The sequence below is a fragment of the Rhinoderma darwinii genome, chromosome 2, assembly GCF_050947455.1.
Source record: "Rhinoderma darwinii isolate aRhiDar2 chromosome 2, aRhiDar2.hap1, whole genome shotgun sequence".
Taxonomy (NCBI): domain Eukaryota; kingdom Metazoa; phylum Chordata; class Amphibia; order Anura; family Rhinodermatidae; genus Rhinoderma; species Rhinoderma darwinii.
Window position 1 is genome coordinate 246431105 of NC_134688.1, and position 22050 is coordinate 246453154.

Genomic DNA, 22050 nt, shown 5'->3' on the forward strand with positions numbered 1-22050 from the left:
TTCTGTCACCTCCTTAAATGGCAGAGCAGGTGGGATTGTCCACTCTAACAGGGGGGACTTCTAATACTTCAGAAAGCTTACAACAACTCAATATGCTTTGTCTTTGAAATGTATATAATAAGGACTTAATTCTTATTTGTTTATTTGTAGTGTAATATTATAGCTCTTTCTCTCTTATTTCTAACTCTACAAAATAATTCTTCACCAGACGAAACTCCCTGTGCCAGTCTGAAGTGCCCGCATTCCAAAGAACTGGACCATTTCATTCACATCTATATATAACACAGAGGGCATAAGCTGGCTGAAAAAAACGAAAGAAAGCCGAACTCCAGAGAAGTCCAGGATTTCATATGCCGGCAAAGGTATGTTTATATGCTCCAGTTACTACGCAAAGATTATTATTATATCTATCTATCTATCTATCTATCTATCTATCTATCTATCTATCATCCATCTATCTCATATCTATCTATCTATCTATCTATCTATCTATCTATCTATCTATCTATCTATCTATCTATCTATCTATCTATCTATCTATCTATCTATCTATCATCTATCTATCTATCTATCGACTAATTTACCTACACATATACAGAGAAATTCCAGCATAGAAGTGCAAAATTAGGTGAAGATTTCACGCCAACAGAAAAGTGAGCAAAAAAAAAACAATCAGGAAATTCCTCTGGTATAAAGAAAACAAAATCATAGTAGCAAATTTTGTGTTAATTTTTCCATGACTGTCCAATAATCCAAAATATCTGATAATCGGGCACCCAGGCATTAAATTCCATAAATACATACTGTACGTTTTTTTTGTTTGTTTTTTTCTACCTATCATTTGTTCATTAACTATATTATCTCTGAAATAACTTTAGGGCTTGTCCACACATAACAGATTTGTTATGAAAGTTGCGCAGCATTTACGCATCAACTAGCAGACAATCCGCTGCGGAAAATCTGCACCATTTTATGCGTTTTTTACTGTGGGGAAATAGTGCAGATTTTTGCTGCGTTTTTATCAAGGGCTGTGTGATGGTGATATTCCTTCTTCTTGTGATATCATTTCCACCACCTGTAAGAAATTCTGCAGCGTTTCCGCAGCAAATTACTCAGTGCATCAGAAAAGCGCAGGAAAACAGTCTACTTTCCGCAGCAATAATTGACATGCTGCGGAACTAAAATTACGCACTGCAGGTGAATTTCTGGACTGAATTTCCGCAGTGTGTGGATGACATTTGTTAAATCTCACCCACTTTGCTGCTACTGTGCCACAATGCCGGACGGAAAATATCCAGCAATTCCGTGGATTCCGCAATTTCCGATCCATGATCTGTGAGCCATTGAAACATCAAGTATATAAACAAAAAGCTGCGAAGACATTCGTGTGTCACAGACTATAAGTAAGACAGGTGGCCATGACACATGGTCCAACGTGACCAGCTCAGACCCCATATATGGCCAACACTGAGTCAGCCGAAGAGACACTCAAGAGACATATGGATGGTGTGAAGTAGATTTAGCAGACCCCCAGACCACAGCATGCCCCAATCTATTGATATCAGCATGCTTGGTTCTGCCATTCATTCTTTGGCCAGACGGGTAGTATACGGTATGTTGCTGCCCCATCTCTCGTGGAACATGGTTCATCATAACTTTACTGCAACAATGTGCACAGATCTTTGGTATCGATACCTTTCTTTGCTTAGATATTAACATTAAATGTGGTGACAGTGTGATCCTAAATAAGTATAGTGGACAAAAGTCATAGAAAATAAAGACCTCCACCTGACAAGCCTAGATCATGGATCCTTGATGTATAAACTTTTAGTAATTTGTTCCATTTATATCTCATTGATTGGTTGCATATTGTTCATATTAATGATAAAATGATATATGCAATAATAAATTACAATTCAGACATTCAGGTATTGGGGCCTGTTCACATCAGCGTCCGGCTTACGTTTATTGGTTTAATTAGATCTTTCCGTCAGAGGAACCAATGAACGGAAAGCCAAATGGAAACCATAGCTTTCGTTTGCATTACCATTGATTTCATGTAGTCGACTACGCTATTGTTTCCGTGAAAAAAACCTGAAACTTTACAGAACGGAAAAAAATGGAAACCAACTGAAATGGAAGAACTACCATTGAAATCAATGGTAATGCAAGCAGAAGTTTCCGTTTGGCTTTCTGTTCATCGGTTCTTCCGATGGAAAGGTCGAACGGAATAGATGAACGCTAATTTGAGCATGCCTCTATCCACAAGCATTTTCCTCTAAATACAAATATATTTATGTAGCTTTTTGTTAGTTGGTTTTATTTTTTGAATAACAAGCAATATGAAGGGCATAATGATAGGCACAATACGATGGGCAGCTTCTCCAGGCCTTCTGAATGGTTAGTCTGCCTATGCAGAGATACATCCTATGCTTTATTACCATTGCATAACTAGGTAGATCTACTATTCAGGAGTCTAAGAAAGTTGGGTAAAAACGTAGAAAAAACATTACTGTATGTAAAAACCACAACTAAGGTTTTTATATATATATATATATATATATATATATATATATATATATATATATATATATATATATATATATATATATAAAATTATGCCATTTTCCTACATCTAAAACTACAAAATTTGAATACGCTTTTTACAATTTTCATTCACATTTTCATAACGTCTGTTTCTGGGATTCCCAGTTCTCCGTTCATCAGATTACTGTACAGTGTCTTTAGTGAACTATACTTCCCAGAGCGCAATATCTCTGCAAACATTGTGATAACAGGGAATGTTGGGAGATTTCAGCTCAGAAGCCAGCACAATTGTGAATGCAGCTCTGGTCTGTAGTCTACTGTAACAAAGTAGAATAATTTTATATGTAAAATTTAATTTGGCGTTTAAAGGTGAATGTACACTTTAAATGCTAAGTCACTTTACGTTACAATAATAAACTTCATTACAAAAATAAAATGTCTCTTTAAATTCTACAGCATTTGCGGGTTTCTCCTACAGCGTGTGGATGAGATTTGATCAAATCTCATCCACTGTGCTGCTACTGTAATACGCTGCGTTACAACCGAATGAATCCAATGCATGTCATCATTTATTTTTTTGTACAAGGGCACACTCCAAAGTAATATATGGAATCTAATAAAAAATAAAAAAATGGAGTTACAGACCATTCTAATAAATCTAGCTATAATATATTCGTCATATTAATGATCAGATCTACAGGGGAGAAAAGAAAACCTGGACCGCACCTCCACTTGCTATACTTGATCTATTGCGGCTCAGCAAAATAAAATGTACGAACATGAGGTTCTTAGTAAAAGATTTTGATTAAACTGTATAAGCCCAACTGCCAATTAACGGCAATTAATTCATATTAATGATCAGACAACATACAATGAATCATGGAGAAATAATCCACATAAACACGGAGCTACCAATGAACCCCTGTGCAAACGAATAAAACCCCAGTCCTCTGGCATAAAATAATGTCAGTCATAATACGATGGGGCGGTTAACTGACCAAGCATTTACAACCAACTATTAAATACTAAAGATTATCCAAAATGGTGCTTTTACCTATTCTCATTCCAATGTTTATGGAGTAAGGGGCAGTGCTGCCCCCGAGTCGCATTTCGCGTATAGCTTCATCAGGAGGCCATGTATATACAGACTATCTAGATATATTTTATTTGAACCAATCAAGTCTCTGGAATAACGTTAAGTGATGATGCGCACAATTAAAACGAAAAGACATACTATCAACCTTTCACCTTGTTGTAGCACAATTCCGCCCACTTGACGACACGTGATTTCGCCTGAGCTCTGTCTCCTAACCGCAAGTGTCCGAGGCCATCACAATTGCCCATATCCCAGTGACCTCATCTGCTCATCTCAAATCTAAGGCTAGATTCACACGGGCGTTGCGCATCTCGGACGTAAAAAATGGTCTGGTTGAGAATCCCCATTTTCATGTACCCTATTAGGGCATTCTGAGTTAATAGAGGGTAGTCCCTAATTCAGGCACTCCATGAATTAGTCAGAGCGGAGAGTGGCTACAAAGAGTGTCAAACACATATAGCACATTTCAATGGCTCAATTTCTCCTGTGGTGTCACTGCTAGGGAAATGGATGCTTGCTGACAGGTTCCCCTGCCGATTGCAGTTGATCTTGAGGGGGCACACAGTGATCAGCTAATTTTGGAGGACCCTTCTAACAAAAAGGGATTGTCAAAAGCAGAGAACCCTGTAACAGTTATTAATAAGGCAGGTGCTAATATATGTATTGCATTATCGATATTTTCTACATTTTCTTTCAACAGATGGAAGACCCTATACAGCTAAAAGAGGATGGAAACAAATATTTCAAGGCAAATGATTATGACCAGGCTATAGACAGTTATAGCAAAGCCATAAAGCTTTTAAAAGATAAGAACATTTTGGCGGTTTTATACCGAAATCGATCAGCTTGCCACCTTAAAAAGGTAAGTGACTAAACAATACTTGAAGCTATTGGTAATAAATACATCAGTACAACAAATGTGGTTAAAAAACCAACACAGTCATCTACATTTCTAGCTGAATCGTTGCAAGAAAGAACTCTCATATTTGTCCCTGGAGGACAACCCATTAATTTTGGAACTGTATAATACTCCATATTTCCTGCGATGGTTCGCAGGGAAATTGAGCATTTGCTGCAGGGCTCCCCCACAGATTAAACTTTATCACCTGGGGGTCCCAGATACTGTGATCAGCTTTTCATCACAGGTCCTTTCTAACGAAGCAGACAACCCCTTTAATGTGTACCCGTATTTGTGCACAAAAATAAAAAAATCCCATTTAGCCATTTATACCTGCTTTCAGAGATTTAGCAGTATGGACTGCCCAATATCCATGCTGTATGACAGGTATATAGTTCAGAAAATATTTTTTTAATTTTCTCAATTGCTGCGCTGTTTATGAAAGGAAGCAGTCAGGTTTTTCTATTCTTATACATCTCATTGTAACTCGCACTCATCATACGTGGAATGATCTGTCTTCTCTTATTTATGCTTTTATAGGAGAACTATGTTCAAGCAGCCTCAGATGCCTCTAAAGGTACGTAGACTCTTTACATGACTTCTTCCTCCTAGTTGACTGTCTTTGATAGGTCTATGTACTGTTATGATGGGGTTTAGTGTAGTATGGCTTAGATTTATGTGTTTGGGTGATTTTCTTCTCTCCTGACACAAATAGCTTATGTTTCCAGAAGTGTTCAATGTAATAACTTTATTGGGCTCATGTAATAACTTTATTGGGCTCATGTGCACGCAGTAAAACATTAACAATCCTTGTGTGTCATCATCCCGACTGTTGGAAACCTGAACACCGCCATGATCAACTTAGTGAAAACTCAATACTTAAGGATGGCCGTGATGGTCCTTTGTAAAAGTGCATTATTATCACTCAATGAGAGAATTTGATATTTTTCATGCATGTGAAACACTGATACAAAATGTGCCATTATTTTATTCTTCTTTCTATATTTTATCACATCCTTGAAAAACAAGCATTTTGCTCTAATTTCAGCTATTGATGTGGATGCATCAGACATAAAAGCTCTATTCAGGCGCTGTCAAGCCCTGGAAAAATTAGGGAAATTGGACCAAGCATTTAAGGACGTTCAAAGATGTGCAACACTTGAGCCAAAGAATCGAACATTCTTAGAAACTCTGCACCGACTAGGTGCTGATATCCATCAAAAGGTAAGGTTAATGATGACTAAGTTAGATGGCAAAATGCCCTCTCGGGCAAGCCCTGAAACGGTTTTAAACATTATGCTAGGCAGTCAAGTGAACCTTATGTATCCCTTGCATTGACTAAATGCCCCAAAAGAGGGCAAAAAAAGCCTTACTGTAGAGCATAGTTGGAAGTGAACTAGAGGTAAGAGGCAAATAAAAATTCAGTTGAAGTGTAGAACTGACAGGGATTATGCTAGACAATGCCAGTCAAACTAGGATTGCACATGGCACCCGACTGAGCATGGTACGGCATCACACAGGTTATGGCTGTAATGTGTGCCACCATACAGTCTCCTGGCCATGGCTTTGTGTGAACATGTGGCATAAGTGTATCATTGTGCCATGTTACTTTGTGCTAATTTTGTATGTTGAGATAATGTGCGACCACATCATATGCAATATATTTTTTGTTTGTCATAGCTCCATGTTCAATTTTCCACTGATTCCCGAGTACAAAAGATGTTTGAAATCCTGCTTGACCCAAATATTGAAAAAGAAAAGAGGGAAAAGGTGAGACACAGAAACATTTTATTGTTGAAATGTGGCTTTCTGAATTCATACACTAAGAGTATGTTCACATGCAGCAGATTAGTTACAGAAATTTCTGGGACTGAAAATCTGTTCCATATATGAAAGAGGTTGTACAGAAATTTCTGGAAGAGCGGCTTAGGTTTATGCCCCACTTTGATGGTGGGTGGTGGGGACCGCCTTGTGGTGGGTACGGTTGAAAATTATATTTATATACATTAAAATATTTCTTAAAGTTGAAAATTACAATGCTGATTGCGGGTCCGAAGGTCCAAGAAATAAGAGAAAAACGTATGTCCGAAACTGAAATAAAAATGACCATTACTGATCTACATAAAGAATATTTGCCCTTCATAAATTGCAATTATATAACCAGCCTCTAACATTTTGTTTTAATATGTATCCATCTTTATTTTTCAGGCTGTCAACAATCTCATAGTTCTGGGCAGAGAGGAAGCTGGTGCCGAACGGATTTTCCAAAACAATGGTGTAAATCTTCTTCTGCAGTTAGTGGAAACTAAAGATCCAGAGCTGATTCTGTCTGCAGTGAGAACGCTGTCAGGAATGTGCACTGGGCACAAAGCACGAGTACGTATCCTCTGTTTATTTTAGGATAGGTGTTAGATAAAGGAACACCGACCTCAATTTTGAGGAACCCATTAGTAGAGATGCAAACCTTATGCAACTCTTGCATTGATTCAATACCCCAGTAAGGAAGGAATAGTCAAATTAGAACAACTGGCAGTGATTATGCTATGTATAATTTGTTTAGGCTTTATGCACACAGGCCATTTAGCTGCAGCTCTTGATTAGTTTTTATTTTTAAAGACAAAACCGGGAGAGGATTCTAAATTAAGGACAAGGAAACGCTTCTACTTCTCTCTCTTGGATCCACTTCTGGTTTTGACACTGCGTCAAACTGTCCTGTGTGAACGTGGTCTAAAAGAATAGATAGATTCAAGCAGGTTTTGGTCTATCCTGGTGTCGTACATACGTTTTATTCCCCACAGGCTACCGCTATCCTGCATCTTGTGGGTTTTGATCGGATCTGCCGCATTATGGCTGTGGACAATGAAGAAATTGCTCTAGCAACTTGTAATCTTGTGCAAAATATTGTGGACTCGCTTACTAAGGAGGATCGGAGAGAACATGGCAAGGAGGAGGCTCTTGTATTAGGTAAGAGTTCATTAGCCAAAGACTGCGTTCATATTTAAATATTGTAATTTATGTTTCAGAACCATAATGGAGATCACATGCTACTTACATAAAAGGGTTCTCTAAATACACGGTGTCCAGCAATGGATGTTAGTTTTGGTGTGGAAGACCTAAAGATGCCAAATATATCGTACTCAACAAGGATTAGTTAATGCTTTCTGCTGTAAATGTATGGACTATTAAGTGTCTATTTTATTGTTTTATACTTTACTATCTTTATTCTGCTCTATTGCCTGTGCAAAAAAATTCAGAAAGAATGTTAACCATAATATAATTACACTAGATATGGTAGTGAAATGCTTGAGGTATAGCACTGTAACAGTAAACATTTTGGGGAATCTGTTTTGCACAGATACTAAGAAAGACCTCCGGACGATCACCACGCTTTTGTTGGACATGCTTGTTAATAAGAATGTTTCTGGACATGGCAGAGATCAAGCCCTTAACCTGCTCAATAAAAATATCCCCAGATATGACCTGAAGAATAAGGACCACTCCAAGTCTCTCTTTGTGATTGACACAGGTGAGGTTGTCTTCTGAGTAGTCATCATCATTTACAAATCGCTATATTTCTTTAAATCTTTCTAGAAGTCTCTATAGCTGCCATAATCTCTAGGCCCCTTGGACACCACATGGAGCTGAATAATACCACTAGTCCCTTCCTCTTACCTTTCACTATTTGTAGGGGTAAGTGTAGGGGTTCACTACCTAATTTCCTACAGTGCCTGTGATGAGTGGAAACCTTACGCTAACGCTCCCTATGGGAAAGTGAGATGGAGTTTTATGCAGATGGGGCTTCCCTTCTTCATTTGCCCAGAAGTTTGCACACCTTTAATCGAATATCAGATGAATAACAAAGTACAGAACGTTACAAGTTCCAAATGTTAGGATCGCTTTCACACAAAGATTAGACAAAAATGCATTTCCCAGATCAAGCGTTTTTGAGATTTCAGTGAATTCAATTTCCACGCACATTTTTCTCCGGAATTATTAGTGGTACTGATTCCGTTACTGTGATTTTACAATACCGTTCTTGAAAAGTGAAAAGTAATGGTAAAATATATTAACCTTAATTCTGATTTTAGTATACATATTCTATAAAATAGCGATATTTTTCTTAAGAGAGGATTTTTATAAAAGTATATCAGGCTCCACTGAGAATGTTATAAAGAAAATTCCTAAATTTAGTTTTTTTTTCCATCAGGCTTAAAGAAGATTCTTAAGATCTTAGCCCAGATTCCTGAATTGCCAAATTGCCTTCCTTTGACACTCAATACCAGGTTAAACGCTTCAATCCTTATGAATAAACTCTATGACGATCTACGTTGTGATCCGGAGAGAGATGAATTCAGACAAATCTGTGAGGAGTATATAACGTAAGTCACCATACCGCTAAATAGCTAAACCTTTTTTTTCTATGGTAGAATTATCAACTTTACTATATAACTTTTTTACAAGAGTCCATCAGTTTAATAACATTTAGTTCACTTTATATCATATCATCTAAGTGAACATTTGTGTTTTATTTTATGACAGTGGACAGTTTGACCCAAAGAATATGGAGAAGAACCTGCATGCCATACAGACTGTGTCAGGGATCTTGCAGGGGCCCTTTGATTTGGGAAATAAACTCCTCGGATTGCAGGGGGTCATGGAAATGATGGTAGCACTGACTGGGTCAGAAAATGAAATCGACCAACTGGTTGCAGTGGAAGCTCTTATTCATGCCTCTACAAAACTCAGCCGTGCCTCGTTCATTATAACAAATGGAGTGTCCTTGTTGAAAGACATTTACAAGAAAACAAAGAATGAGAAGATAAAGATCCGTGCCTTGGTGGTGAGTGTGAACTGCAGTATATGTCCATAGTTGTAATGCACACCATAGATGGTGACTGTGGAATATAACTCAACATAGCTCTGCTCCATCATTTTTATGGGGAAATTAGAATGTTAGTGAGACCAAGAAGCCAAAAAAGAATACCATGAGAGCAATAAATAAATGTGCTTATGTAACCAGACAGAGATCTTAAAGGGCATCTATGAGATGTTGGCACCAGCACTCACTTCATCTTACATTTGGGGCACCCTATGTATAAAAGAAGTGACCAGACCCTTTTCAGCCATTGCTGAGTGGGCTCGTGTAATAATTCCTTCTGTCTGCATGGACTCTCAAAAGTTGTAGAACTACCATTTCTGTACATATTTCAATGTACATACATCATGTAAATGTAATACCAATAAACATTTTATTACGTTACTGGTAGATTATGACTAACTGGAGTAATTATTGAATTTCAGGGTCTTTGCAAGTTGGGATCAGCTGGGGGTACAGACTATGCTTTAAGACAGTTTGCAGAAGGATCTACTGATAAACTTGCCAAGCAATGCAGGAAGTAAGTACATCTGTAATATAAATGATAATTCACCGGTAAACCTTATTATTAAAGATGAGCCGCCCCCAGAGACATGAAAGATGCTTGTTCATATGGAGCTTCAATACTTTATGCTACTGAGGTTTATGGTGGATTGTTGCGTGACTATGACTTTGTATGTCCTGATAAACAGAGTTGTAGAATACATTGACAGTGGAAGGAAACAACAACTTGTGCTTTCATCTGCATAATTTCAGAATAAAATGCACCATCTTGTTCTGTCTTCAATACAATGTATCTGTCACAGTACTGGGGTATGTGGACCCACAAGGCCTCTCTGCCGTGGCAGCTGGCCAAACAACAGCCTGTGCAAAGTCTTTAGCACAAGAGTACCTATAAGAGTCCAGACGGACATGGAGTGTAGCAGAAGCTTTGGCATAGATGGAGCTTGACGTGGCAGATGGCACCAGATGTGGCAGATGATACCAGACGTGGCAGATGACACCAGACATGGCAGATGACACCAGACGTGGCAGATGAGACACACTCAACTCCAACTAAAGGCTTAGGCTCAGAAACAAACACAGCAACAGGATACAGGAACACTGGGAGCAGGAAACATTTGCAATACTAACATGGGTAGACAACAACAATGCTCAGGCAAGACGTGGAAGGGCGGAGCCCTTCTTATAGTCCAGGGTGATCTGGGGATTGGTTAGGGAACTTTTTATATGTGCACGAACTGGCCCCTTAAGGTCAGTCCAGAGCAGGGCGGCCGCGTGTGCTTGCATATCCGATGAGTGAAACGCTGGCAAGAAGCCAGAGGTCCGCAGTCGCAGCCATCGAAAGGTGAGGAACGGCAGCAGTCCACGACCGTGGCCATTATATAGTTTAGGACTTACATACAATCCTGCCAAACTGCTGGAAAAAGATGTACTTAGGCTATGTACCCTTTTGAAATAGACATTTTATTTAAAAAAAAAATGCTATCAACTTTCTAAATACTTTTTATTAAAAATTATTTTTACTTTTTCAGATTCACCTGTTATCGATCACATCTAAGTTATAAACTTGGATGTGAACGTTAACAGCTCGATCCTGCGTGTCAGAAACAGGCAGGACCCGCTGATATTGAACCCGTCAGTCCTGCGGAGCTGACAGATACAGGATTCAGATCAAGATACAGCTGCTCTGTATACAGGATACAAAGCAGCTGTATCTCAAAAAGTAAAAATAATTTTTAATAAAAAGTATCTAGAAAGTTGCACCAATCAGACGGATACACTGTTTTATTAAAAACAATTTCAAGGGTGTTCAAAGACCCTTATGTGGATCCATTGAATGGCACCTTAAAATGTGAACATTTTTGCACACAGTTGTGATCATATCTGCTGTAACAATAACTGAACTTGAAAGATCTATTATTCTTGTACAAAATTCCTGCATCTGCATCATTATACTAGGTGTGAAATGTTAAGCCAAACTTCTGTCTTTTTTTGTTTGGGTAGTCTTTTAATCTGAGATTGGTTCTTCATCATAGGTGGTTGTGTAACCCAAGTATCGACACACAGACTAGGAAGTGGGCAGTGGAAGGGCTGGCATATCTGACATTAGATGCCGATGTAAAAGATGACTTTGTTGAGGACGAACAAGCTCTGCAAGCCATGTTTGAGCTGTCTAAGGTGCGTAAGGCCATGTACACAGTTACTTGTGTTCCATATAGCTATATACGGAAGTACTAACTTTGCTATCTGAATTATGCACAGACAAGTGATAAGACCATTCTATACTCTGTGGCTACAACTCTGGTCAACTGCACAAACAGCTATGATGTGAAGGAGGTCATTCCAGAGCTTGTCCAGTTGGCTAAGTTTTCCAAGCAGCATGTTCCAGAACAACACCCAAAGGCAAGTAGAGGACTAATGTCATTCGGGGGACGGGGGGGGGGGGGACGGGACAAGTGTATATGAATGATTCTAGGGCAATAAGTATAAAAGAGACAATGTAACACTATGCATGTACAAGTCGATTCCTCCTACTTCAGTGTTTAATTGCTTAAATGTATTTTTGTTCTAGGATAAGAAAGACTTTGTCTCAAAACGTGTGAAGAGACTACTTAAGGCGGACGTCATCTCAACTTTATCCTGCATGGTGAAAGCAGACAATGCCATTCTCACAGACCAAACAAAGGAACAGCTAGCAAGGTACGGTAATATCCCATAAACTACCGGCAAACACTCATAGACTGGCCAGTGTAACACGTGATCCCTTAAAGGAAAGGTGTCATGATTTTTTTTATTATTAATAATTTATGTGTTTTTATTCAATAAAATTTGCTATTTACTGTATTTATTTTTTGTCAAAAATTATTTTTTTGTTATTTAAACTTTTTTACTTAACTGTGGGCTGCCATTTTTTATTTAATCTGTATATGTGTCTGTTCACGACACACACACAGATGGAATATGGTAGCTACAGGCCATACGAACGGCTCCCGTTCGCATGTCCTCTGCTTCTGCTGTCTAGCTCTGTACTGCGCATAAGCAGTTCAGAGCGACCAGCATAGAAGCAGATTTATAGGGGGAAAACCGGTGTCAAAAGTGTGTGTGTGTGTGTGTGTGTGTGTGTGTGTGTGTGTGTGTGTGTGTGTGTAATGCTAGGCTGCTGCTGTGTTGTATCTGGCTGGTTATGAAAATGGGGATGGACCCCAATTTGTTTTAAAAAAAAGAATAATTAAAAAATGATGTGGGGTCCCCCTCATTTTCATAACCAGCCAGATACAACACAGCAGCAGCCTAGCATTACCAAGGTGGGAAGGGCCACAGTTTTAGGCCTTTCCCAGCCCAATAATTCCAGTCTGCGGCTGCCCCAATGTCCGACCATCACTACAGATGGTCGGGTGCTGGATCGTACCCGGCTCTTCCCGATACCCCTGGTGGCGGTGGGTATTAATGGGGGGTTAGTGCTAGCCTTTTTACTGCCTAACACTAAGCTACGCCTTAGTAATGGATGTCATCAAACAGACAACTGCCATTATCCAGGCGCTAATTAAGTATAAAAAAAACACACACAATCCTCGCTAACCATTTTATTTAAAGAGGCTCTGTCACCAGATTTTGCAACCCCTATCTGCTATTGCAGCAGATCGGCACTGCAATGTAGATTACAGTAACGTTTTTATTTTTAAAAAACGAGCATTTTTGCCCAAGTTATGACCATTTTCGTATTTATGCAAATGAGGCTTGCAAAAGTACAACTGGGCGTGTTGAAAAGTAAAAGTCCAAGTGGGCGTGTATTATGTGCGTACATCGGGGCGTGTTTACTACTTTTAATAGCTGGGCGTTCTGAAGAGAAGTATCATCCACTTCTCTTCAGAACGCCCAGCTTCTGGCAGTGCAGATCTGTGACGTCACTCACAGGTCCTGCATCGTGTCGGCACCAGAGGCTACAGTTGATTCTGCAGCAGCATCAGCGTTTGCAGGTAAGTAGCTACATCGACTTACCTGCAAACACCGATGCTGCTGCAGAATCATCTGTAGCCTCTGGTGCCGACACGATGCAGGACCTGTGAGTGACGTCACAGATCTGCACTGCCAGAAGCTGGGCGTTGTGAAGAGAAGTGGATGATACTTCTATACACAACGCCCAGCTATTAAAAGTAGTAAACACGCCCCGATGTACGCACATAATACACGCCCAGTTGTACTTTTACTTTTCAACACGCCCAGTTGTACTTTTGCAAGCCTCATTTGCATAAATACGAAAATGGTCATAACTTGGGCAAAAATGCTCGTTTTTTAAAAATAAAAACGTTACTGTAATCTACATTGCAGCGCCGATCTGCTGCAATAGCAGATAGGGGTTGCAAAATCTGGTGACAGAGCCTCTTTAAACAAAAACCGTAGACCATCGCAGTAGTCCACCGAATCTACAACGTAGTCCAATAGGTCCAGCGGAGCCTACAAAAAAATAAAGTTAGGCCTCAAGCACACTTCAGTGAAATGCTTCAATGTGCTATCCGTTTTTTTATGGATAGCACACAGACCCATTCATTACTATGGGGCCATGCACAATTTTTTTTAAACTTTGGGGTTTTTTTGCGGGGTTTTTTTGCAGTTTTTGGGAGCGTAGTTAGGACTCCCACTGAATGGGAACATTTGGCGCATTTTATGCACCAAAGAATTGATCCAACGCTTCTTTTTTATGCCACGCGTTTTAAAAAAATGCTTGCGTAAAAAACTAACGGCTCGCTTTCCCATTGATGTAAATGGGAAGCTTAATCAAGCGTTTGAAGCTTTGTTAGCGTGGTTATTTTATGCATTTTGTTCGTGCTTTTTGCACGTTTTTGGCGCATAATTAGGACTCCCATTGACTATGGGAACATTTGGCGTGTTTTACGGGCAAAGGAATTGACTCGACACTTCTTTATATTCACAACACGTTTTTTAAAAACGCGTGTGTAAAAAAGCGTGTTGTATGTACTAACAGCGCGCTTTACCAATTATGTAAATGAAAAGCATAATCAAGCGTTTTTTGATGCGGTTTTTGGCACATAAAATGCGCCAAAAAAACGCGTCAAATACACGCCGTGTGAACCTGTCAATTGAAAAGTCATTCACTACAGGGTCTTCTCTCTTGACTTTCATCATTCTTAGCCATTTAGTGTGTCCTATAGATTCTACCAGCTGCCATTGTAAAAGCACTCCCAAAATAGGAGCCGGACAATGCTTAGCAATTTGAAGACACCTTTTCCTGGCTTGTAGCCAAAAATAGGGAGGGGGGGTGTAGATTCCCTCCCACATTTACAGCAGCTGTAGGTCAGGCTGCTCCGCCTGATTCACCTTGCTGTAATTCTGGGAAGTGCTCCCTCTGGTGGCCAACATAGGAAAACATGTCAAATTATTATTTAATTTTTAATACTTTCCACATTGTGGAAGGAAAAAAAAACACAGCAAAAAAACGTAAAAAATCTAACATAAATAAATAACTTACTTAATTTTTTTTTTCATTCGCAACAAATTCCCTTTAAAGGAACACTTCGGGGACAAACTCTTTTGTGTTCCATGCACAGCCTCTCAGTCCCTGCACAAGGCATAACAAAGTGTCAGTTTTGCCCAAAGTGTTCTTTTAGCCTTCTTCGTCCTTTTAATAATGGAGACAGCTGAAATAAAGATGTCAATGTGAGCATAAACAGCCATGTCTTTGAAAGAATTATAGATGGTGAAAGGTGTTCTGGTTTGAAGGTGTTCAGAATTGCATTGCTGTAGAATTCTGATTTCCACCCTTAGAACAGCAGTGAATTTGCACTAATCTTAACAATATCGATAACTATTCCACATTCACGAGAAATAGTGTAGTGACCTGTTCCTACATCTCAATCTGTCTAAGCATCTGTCAAAAGGAACACGCTTTCCAACTCAACTGTATGAAGGATTTCAACTATAGTTATTTGGTGGTGACCGGCTCATGCAGCTTTATGTTACCACCCCATGTGTATAAAAATGGCTGGACTATTGTACAGAACAAACACTGTTACACTTTGTGTCTCCCTTGTTTCCGTAAGTCCCATAGTAGTGAATGGCAGTTACGGAAGCTATGTTGTTTCTGTAACTACCATTCAGTTCGAGCTACGCTGATTTCTTCTTCATGGTCGGAAATCTCCTGCTTCAGCCGCAACACAGAGCGGCAGAACGGGGATTAGGGGGCCCTATTCTAGAGATAGGCGCAGGTCCCAGATGTGGGACCCGCATCTTTCTGACATTTATGACATATCCTGTGGAGAGCAATTTGAGATTTATGCTAATTAGTTTCTTACTAGACAACTTGGCGTGTTTTTACTTTTTACCAACTGGGCGTTTTACAGAGGAGTGTATGACGCTGACCAATCAGTGACCAATCAGCATCATACACTTGTCATTGTTCCAGCCCAGCTTCTTTCACTGCACAATCACACTGTAACAATGGGCTGGAACAATGAGAAGTGTATGACGCTGATTGGTCACTGATTGGTCAGCCTCATACACTCCTCTGTACAACGCCCAGTTGGTAAAAAGCAAAAACACGCCCATTTGATCATTAAGAAATGAATTAGCATAAATCTAAAATTACTCATAACTTTGTCAAAAATTATTGTTTTTCAAAATAAAAACCACTGCTGTTATCTACATTACAGCACCAATCAGATTATGTAGGAGATAGAGCATTTCTAATGTGGTGACAGAGTCTGTTTAAGGCTAAGGCTTCACCGTGGCACTTGCTCACCGACAAGTCACTGCAAAATTGCAGGAGTTTTCATAGGATTCTAAGATCTCGGATGAATATCATTGAGGTCTTTACCATCAAGAGCTGTTGTAGCTGGAGAAAACCAGTACATTTCCTTGCCTGACTGAAAAACAGAGCCCGCAGGCTTTCATCCTGCCTCCTACGATAGATTTGCCTTTTGTCTCAAATCCCATTGCTCAAGCTGAAAAACCAATACTAATGTTAATTTGAATGTTTGTGTTTTAGGGTTTTCTTAGCCTTATGTGAAGATCCAAGTGACAGAGGTATAATTGTTGCCCATGGAGGAGGCAAGGTAAATACAGAGTAATACGTGTTTTTTACCATTTACAGTGCAGTCTGTCATTTATGCAGCTTTTGGATCTACTGTATAATGTTTGCATTTTGTTTATCTCGGATAGGCCATGATTCCACTAGCCCTGGAAGGTACAGAAATAGGGAAAACGAAGGCAGCTCATGGTCTGGCTAAAATAGCAGCTGTATCAAACCCGGACATTGCATTCCCTGGAGAGCGGGTATGTGAAAAGGACTCAATTTCACCGTCCCTAAAATTTGTAAACTTGTCCGGTCTTGAATTAATAAGTGTTGCAACTTTCTAATATACTTTGTACAGATCCTTACCATTTTAAAAATGGCTGCTTGCTGTGAATGGATGGAAACAACTTATTTATATTTCAGACCTATTGTACCTAGGCTGGTCCATTTTATCTATGCTTATACACTGTAGAAAACCCCTCAGGACAGGAGAGTTTTTGTGCTGCTATGCGTTTAACTCAAAGACGATTGTCTCGAATGAAACATTGTAGCAAACCATCACATGTGATAAGGGTTGGGTTTGTATAGGTTATTAGTCTAAAAAATGTTTCCATTCATTAGCAACTAGCAGAGATTTTGACAATGATGAGGCAAAGAAACAAAGTATATTGTTGTGTCACTAAATATATATTTCAGGTACATGAAAATAGAACTGTTAATTGGAAAAATGATGCCAACTTGCTGTGGTATTCTTTCAGATATATGAAGTGGTGCGTCCTCTGGTCAGTCTCCTGAGCACAGAGAAAGATGGCATGCAGAACTTTGAAGCACTCCTTGGCCTGACCAACCTCTCTGGGAAGAGCGACAAATTAAGGTTCTGAGCACATCATGAAAATTGGGGCAAGATTAAAGTTTATGTAAACCTTTGAAATTATTTTTTTAAATTATTATTAAAATGTCTATCAGTGTGATTGGTGCAACTTTTAAAATACTTTTTATTAAAAATTATTTGTACTTTTTGAGATACAGCTGCTTTGTATCATGTATACCGAGCAGCTGTATCTTGCGCTGAGACCTGAATCCGTAAGGTCCGCGGGACTGACGGGTTTAGTATTAGTGGGTCCTGTGTCTCTGATACGCAGGATTGAGCTGCTATTGATCACATCTAAGTTCATAACTTACATGTGATCGATTACAGGTGAATCCTGAATGTCAGAGACACAGGACCCACTAATACTAAACCCGTCAGTCCCGCGGACCTTACGGATTGAGGTCTCAGCGCAAGATACAGCTGCTCGGTATACATGATACAAAGCAGCTGTATCTAAAAAAAAGTTAAAATAATTTTTAATAAAAAAGTATTTTGAAAGTTACACAAAACACACAGACATTTTTATTGGGAAAAAAGAAAACGATTTCAAAGGTTTACATAGACTTTAATGTGTGTTTTAAATATTTGTGCATAGACCGACCATATTCAAAGAGCACAATCCCTTTAGCTAGGTAAGGTTTACGGCTTCCAACATCTGGAGCTGTTGGATTGGACAAACAACTGTGAAGTTGATCTAGACACAGTATTTAACAGATCAAAATTATTGCTACAGAGTGTGCTGAATTAAATAATAAGGGGGCCATCAATATTAAATAACAGTCTGCCGAGTCATGTTTTTCGGCCTACCCCGACACCCTCATCAATTGGAATATGCATGCTATTCCAATAAAGCAGGGGAGATGAACAGCCGCCAGACACTGTTGGAACTGTTTATCTCACAGGACGCAGTCGGATTGGATAGTTAACATCCAACCTGTCCAATCCATGTTTCTCTGATAGCACCCTTCGATTGATGGTCTGCCATTCCCCATAGATGTTAGTCTAATCAAAAATCACCACTTCAGTGTCAGCTAGATCATTTTCTTTTGTCACTCTAAGTCTGGGTTCACACAACCTATTTTCAGACGTAAACGAGGCGTATAATGCCTCGTTTTACGTCTGAAAATACGGCTACAATACGTCGGCAAACATCTGCCCATTCATTTGAATGGGTTTGCCGATGTACTGTGCCGACGACCTGTCATTTACGCGTCGTCGTTTGACAGCTGTCAAACGACGACGCGTAAAATGACTGCCTCGTCGAAGAAGTGCAGGACACTTCTTTGAAACGTAATTTGAGCCGTTTTTCATTGAATTCAATGAAGAACAGCTCAAGATTACGGGCGTCAATGACGCCTCGCAAAATGCGAGGAGGAGCATTTACGTCTGAAAGTACGGAGCTGTTTTCTCCTGAAAACAGTCTGTAATTTCAGACGTAAAAGCCAGTTATCGTGTGCACATACCCTTAGGCCCGGATCACACAGAGTTTTTTGACGCGGAAACCGTGTCGGAAAACGTGCCAAAAATTGGAGGCAGAGAAAGCGTTTTTGCCATCGGCGCTCAATGGCCGTGGGCGAAAAACGTGGCAAACGGCGTGCAGGCAGACCAGAATCTGCCTCAAAATTCCAGACGAAATTTTGAGGCAGAATTTCCTACCTGCAAAAAACTCTGTGTGAACATACACTAAGGCCATGTGCACATGTGGTGAATACATCTGTGCAAATTAATTTTAAAACCTGTAGCATGCTCTACTCTGTGTCACAGATTTCACCTGTTGCTATGTAGTAATCCGTGGTAAAATATGCATGTTACACTGAAAAACATTGCTGCATGTGTACATGGCCTAATACTGCCAGCAATGTCTTAGGCTCTATTCATACGACAGGGTCCGAGCATCCGTTCCATTTCCGTTCCGAGCCGTGTTCCCGTTTTTAACGGCCAATTTTGACACGTTTTGCATCCATTTTTTCCCTGTCCGTTTTAAAATCGGATGAATTTCATTTGTACATTTTTTGCCACACTCTTCCCTCTGTAGATAATGTCACACACTGCCCTCTGTACATACTGCCACAGCCCCACTGTAGGTAGTGCCACACAGCCCCCCCTGGAAGGTAGTGCCACACAGCCCCCCTGTAGGTAATGCCACACAGCCCCCTGTAGGTAGTGCCACACAGCCCCCCTGTAGGTAATGCTACACAGCACCCTGTAGGTAGTGCCACACAGCCCCCTGTAGGTAATGCCACACAGCTCCCCTGTAGGTAATGCCACACAGGCACCCTGTAGGTAAAGCCACACAGCCCCCCTTACATAGTCACCCCCCATAGATGGCACCCCCTACCTTTCTGTAGGGGACGGCTCCAGGAGAAGTCCCTCACTTCACTGTCCATATATGGACAGTGAAGTGAGGGACTCCTCCTGGATCGGAATCCCCGGCCACAGCGCTGGGGATTCCGCTTCAGAAGTCCCTGACGTCATTGTGTCCATAAATGGACAGTGAAGTCAGGGACTCCTCCTGGAGCGGAATCCCCGGCCACAGCGTTGCTGAAGCTATGGCCGGGGATTGGGGATTCCGCTCCTACAGGGAGCAAAAAAATACCCTCCTCCTCACATGCACTTCGCACTGTGAGGAGAGAGCGAGGGACGGAAGACATGGCCGTCACTTGGAGCACATTCAAGTGATGGCCGTGTATTACCTGGCCCCATAGACTTCTATGGGAGCCGGGCGGCCGGGAGAACGGCCGAAAATAGTGCATGTCCCATTTTCTGACGGTCCAGTTTCCCGGGCCGTCAAAAAATCAGTTGTGTGAATAGCCCCATTTGGGGTCTATTGTTCCTACTGTGGCCGTGTGACGGCGGTTTTATGAACGGCCGTCACACGCCCGGGAAACCCTGTCGGAGTGAATAGGGCCTTAGTCAAATATTCTTGAGGCTGATTTCCATGGTTTTAGATGTTATATCATGATTATTTTATAATTTCATGAGTTCAAGAAGTAAACTAGACTGTCAACACAGAAATCGTATTACTACAAATATATGATCCTCTCATTGGCCATTTTTAATACACAGGCAAAAAATTATTAAGGAGAAAGCTCTCCCTGAAATTGAAAATTACATGTTTGAGAATCATGAACAGATCCGTCAAGCTGCCACCGAATGTATGTGCAACCTGGCGATAAATAAAGAGGTAAGTAAATGTGACCAGGGCCGCCATCTTGGCATTACAGATGGTACTGTAGTATGAGGCCCAGGCTAGCGAGTCCAAAAAGGGGCCCAAACTCACCTGTTGGAAGCCACCTACCTAATGAGAATCACTGTATGGGGCATTGACAATTACTGAATAGACAATATTGTGCAAACAGCCTCCCTCGGATGCCCAACATTGTTCACTATGGGGTGGAAGATATATATATATGGAATGTGGGACAGATGGCAATCCTGAATGTGATTATTCTATTTCCATTGTTGACTGGATTTCCATTGTTGATCTGGGATAAATTCATTATTTAAAAAATATATATACTAACCAGTCATTTAAACCAGTTTTACACCTTACCGTTTTAAAGACTACACATTACAGTTTTGGGGAAAGAGTCTTTTTCTATTGTGAATTTTAAAAATATTATATTAGCATTAACTTTACGTTTTCATTTTCTAATGCCATTTGACCTAGACGTCATTCATTTGCTGTATTCTATTCCAATAGGTTCAGGAGAGGTTCACGGGGGAGGGAAATGATCGCTTGAAATTGGTAATATTGCTTTGTGGAGAAGAGGATGAGGTAAAACTACAAAGAGCAGCAGCGGGAGCGCTGGCAGTTCTGACCGGTGCCCAGAAGACGCTGTGCCATAAAATGACTGAAGTAGTAAGTACAACCTGTATAATATTTCTGTTATTAATTAACGGCTACAGAACATTAGGATTTCTTTGTACGTCTTTCTGCATACTTTATCAGATGAGGCTTTTTTCCACCCATGCTTTGCAGTTAGAAATTGTGCTCGAGAGGTTAAAGTTTTGGATTATATTCACACATGTATTTATTTGTCCCCAGACAACACAGTGGATGGAGATCATACAGAGACTTTGTCTGAATGAGGACTTGCAGGTTCAGCATCGAGGAGTTGTCATTGCCTATAACCTCATCTCCGCAGATAAGGAACTGGCAAAGAAGCTGGTGGAGGCTGAGATGTTGGAGATCTTAACAATCATAGGAAAACAGGACAGCCATCCTAGCAAGCAACATATCATAGATGTGGCCAGAGAGGCCCTGGTTAAATGTTTAGATTATGGGCTTATCAAGCCTGTGTCATGAATATAGACATGGTGTGAAACAGATTCCATGTGTCACAGGTGCATTCCCTTTGTGTGTAGGGGGATATTGAAGTTTGTTAAAAAAAATAATTGAGATAATAGGTAGATCTGTGCTTAGTAACTTGGTCAGGCCCCATGCACGCGACCATGCCCGTAATCACAGTCCGTGACGGCCGTGGACAGCCACCCGCATTTGCGGCCCGTGCTCCCATATAAAAGTAAGGAAGCACGGTCCGTAAAAAGCTAAAAATAGGACATGTCCTATCTTTTGCGGAGCCTTTCTACGGCACGGACACCTTCCCGTAAATATACGGAAATGTGTCCGTCTGCTATAGAAATGAATGGGTCCGTAATTACGGACGAAATCTACGGTCGTGTGCATGGGGCCTCAGTGTATCCATCGGAACATAAGGAAATAAGA

At 40.3% G+C, this 22050-nt stretch overlaps 1 protein-coding gene across 1 annotated transcript; it reads left to right on the forward strand.

The window, feature by feature from the left end:
• Positions 1-350: 350 nt before the first annotated feature.
• UNC45B (unc-45 myosin chaperone B) lies at positions 351-21816 on the forward strand. Its single transcript, XM_075850454.1, has 20 exons — positions 351-362; positions 4344-4505; positions 5082-5118; positions 5590-5765; positions 6222-6311; positions 6750-6917; positions 7340-7505; positions 7897-8067; positions 8749-8920; positions 9081-9381; positions 9843-9937; positions 11457-11598; positions 11683-11823; positions 11993-12120; positions 16424-16490; positions 16597-16710; positions 17209-17324; positions 20388-20505; positions 21025-21183; positions 21370-21816. Exons 1-20 carry the CDS (start codon positions 351-353, stop codon positions 21628-21630), a joined length of 2796 nt encoding a protein of 931 aa, XP_075706569.1. The 3' UTR covers positions 21631-21816.
• Positions 21817-22050: the final 234 nt, after the last annotated feature.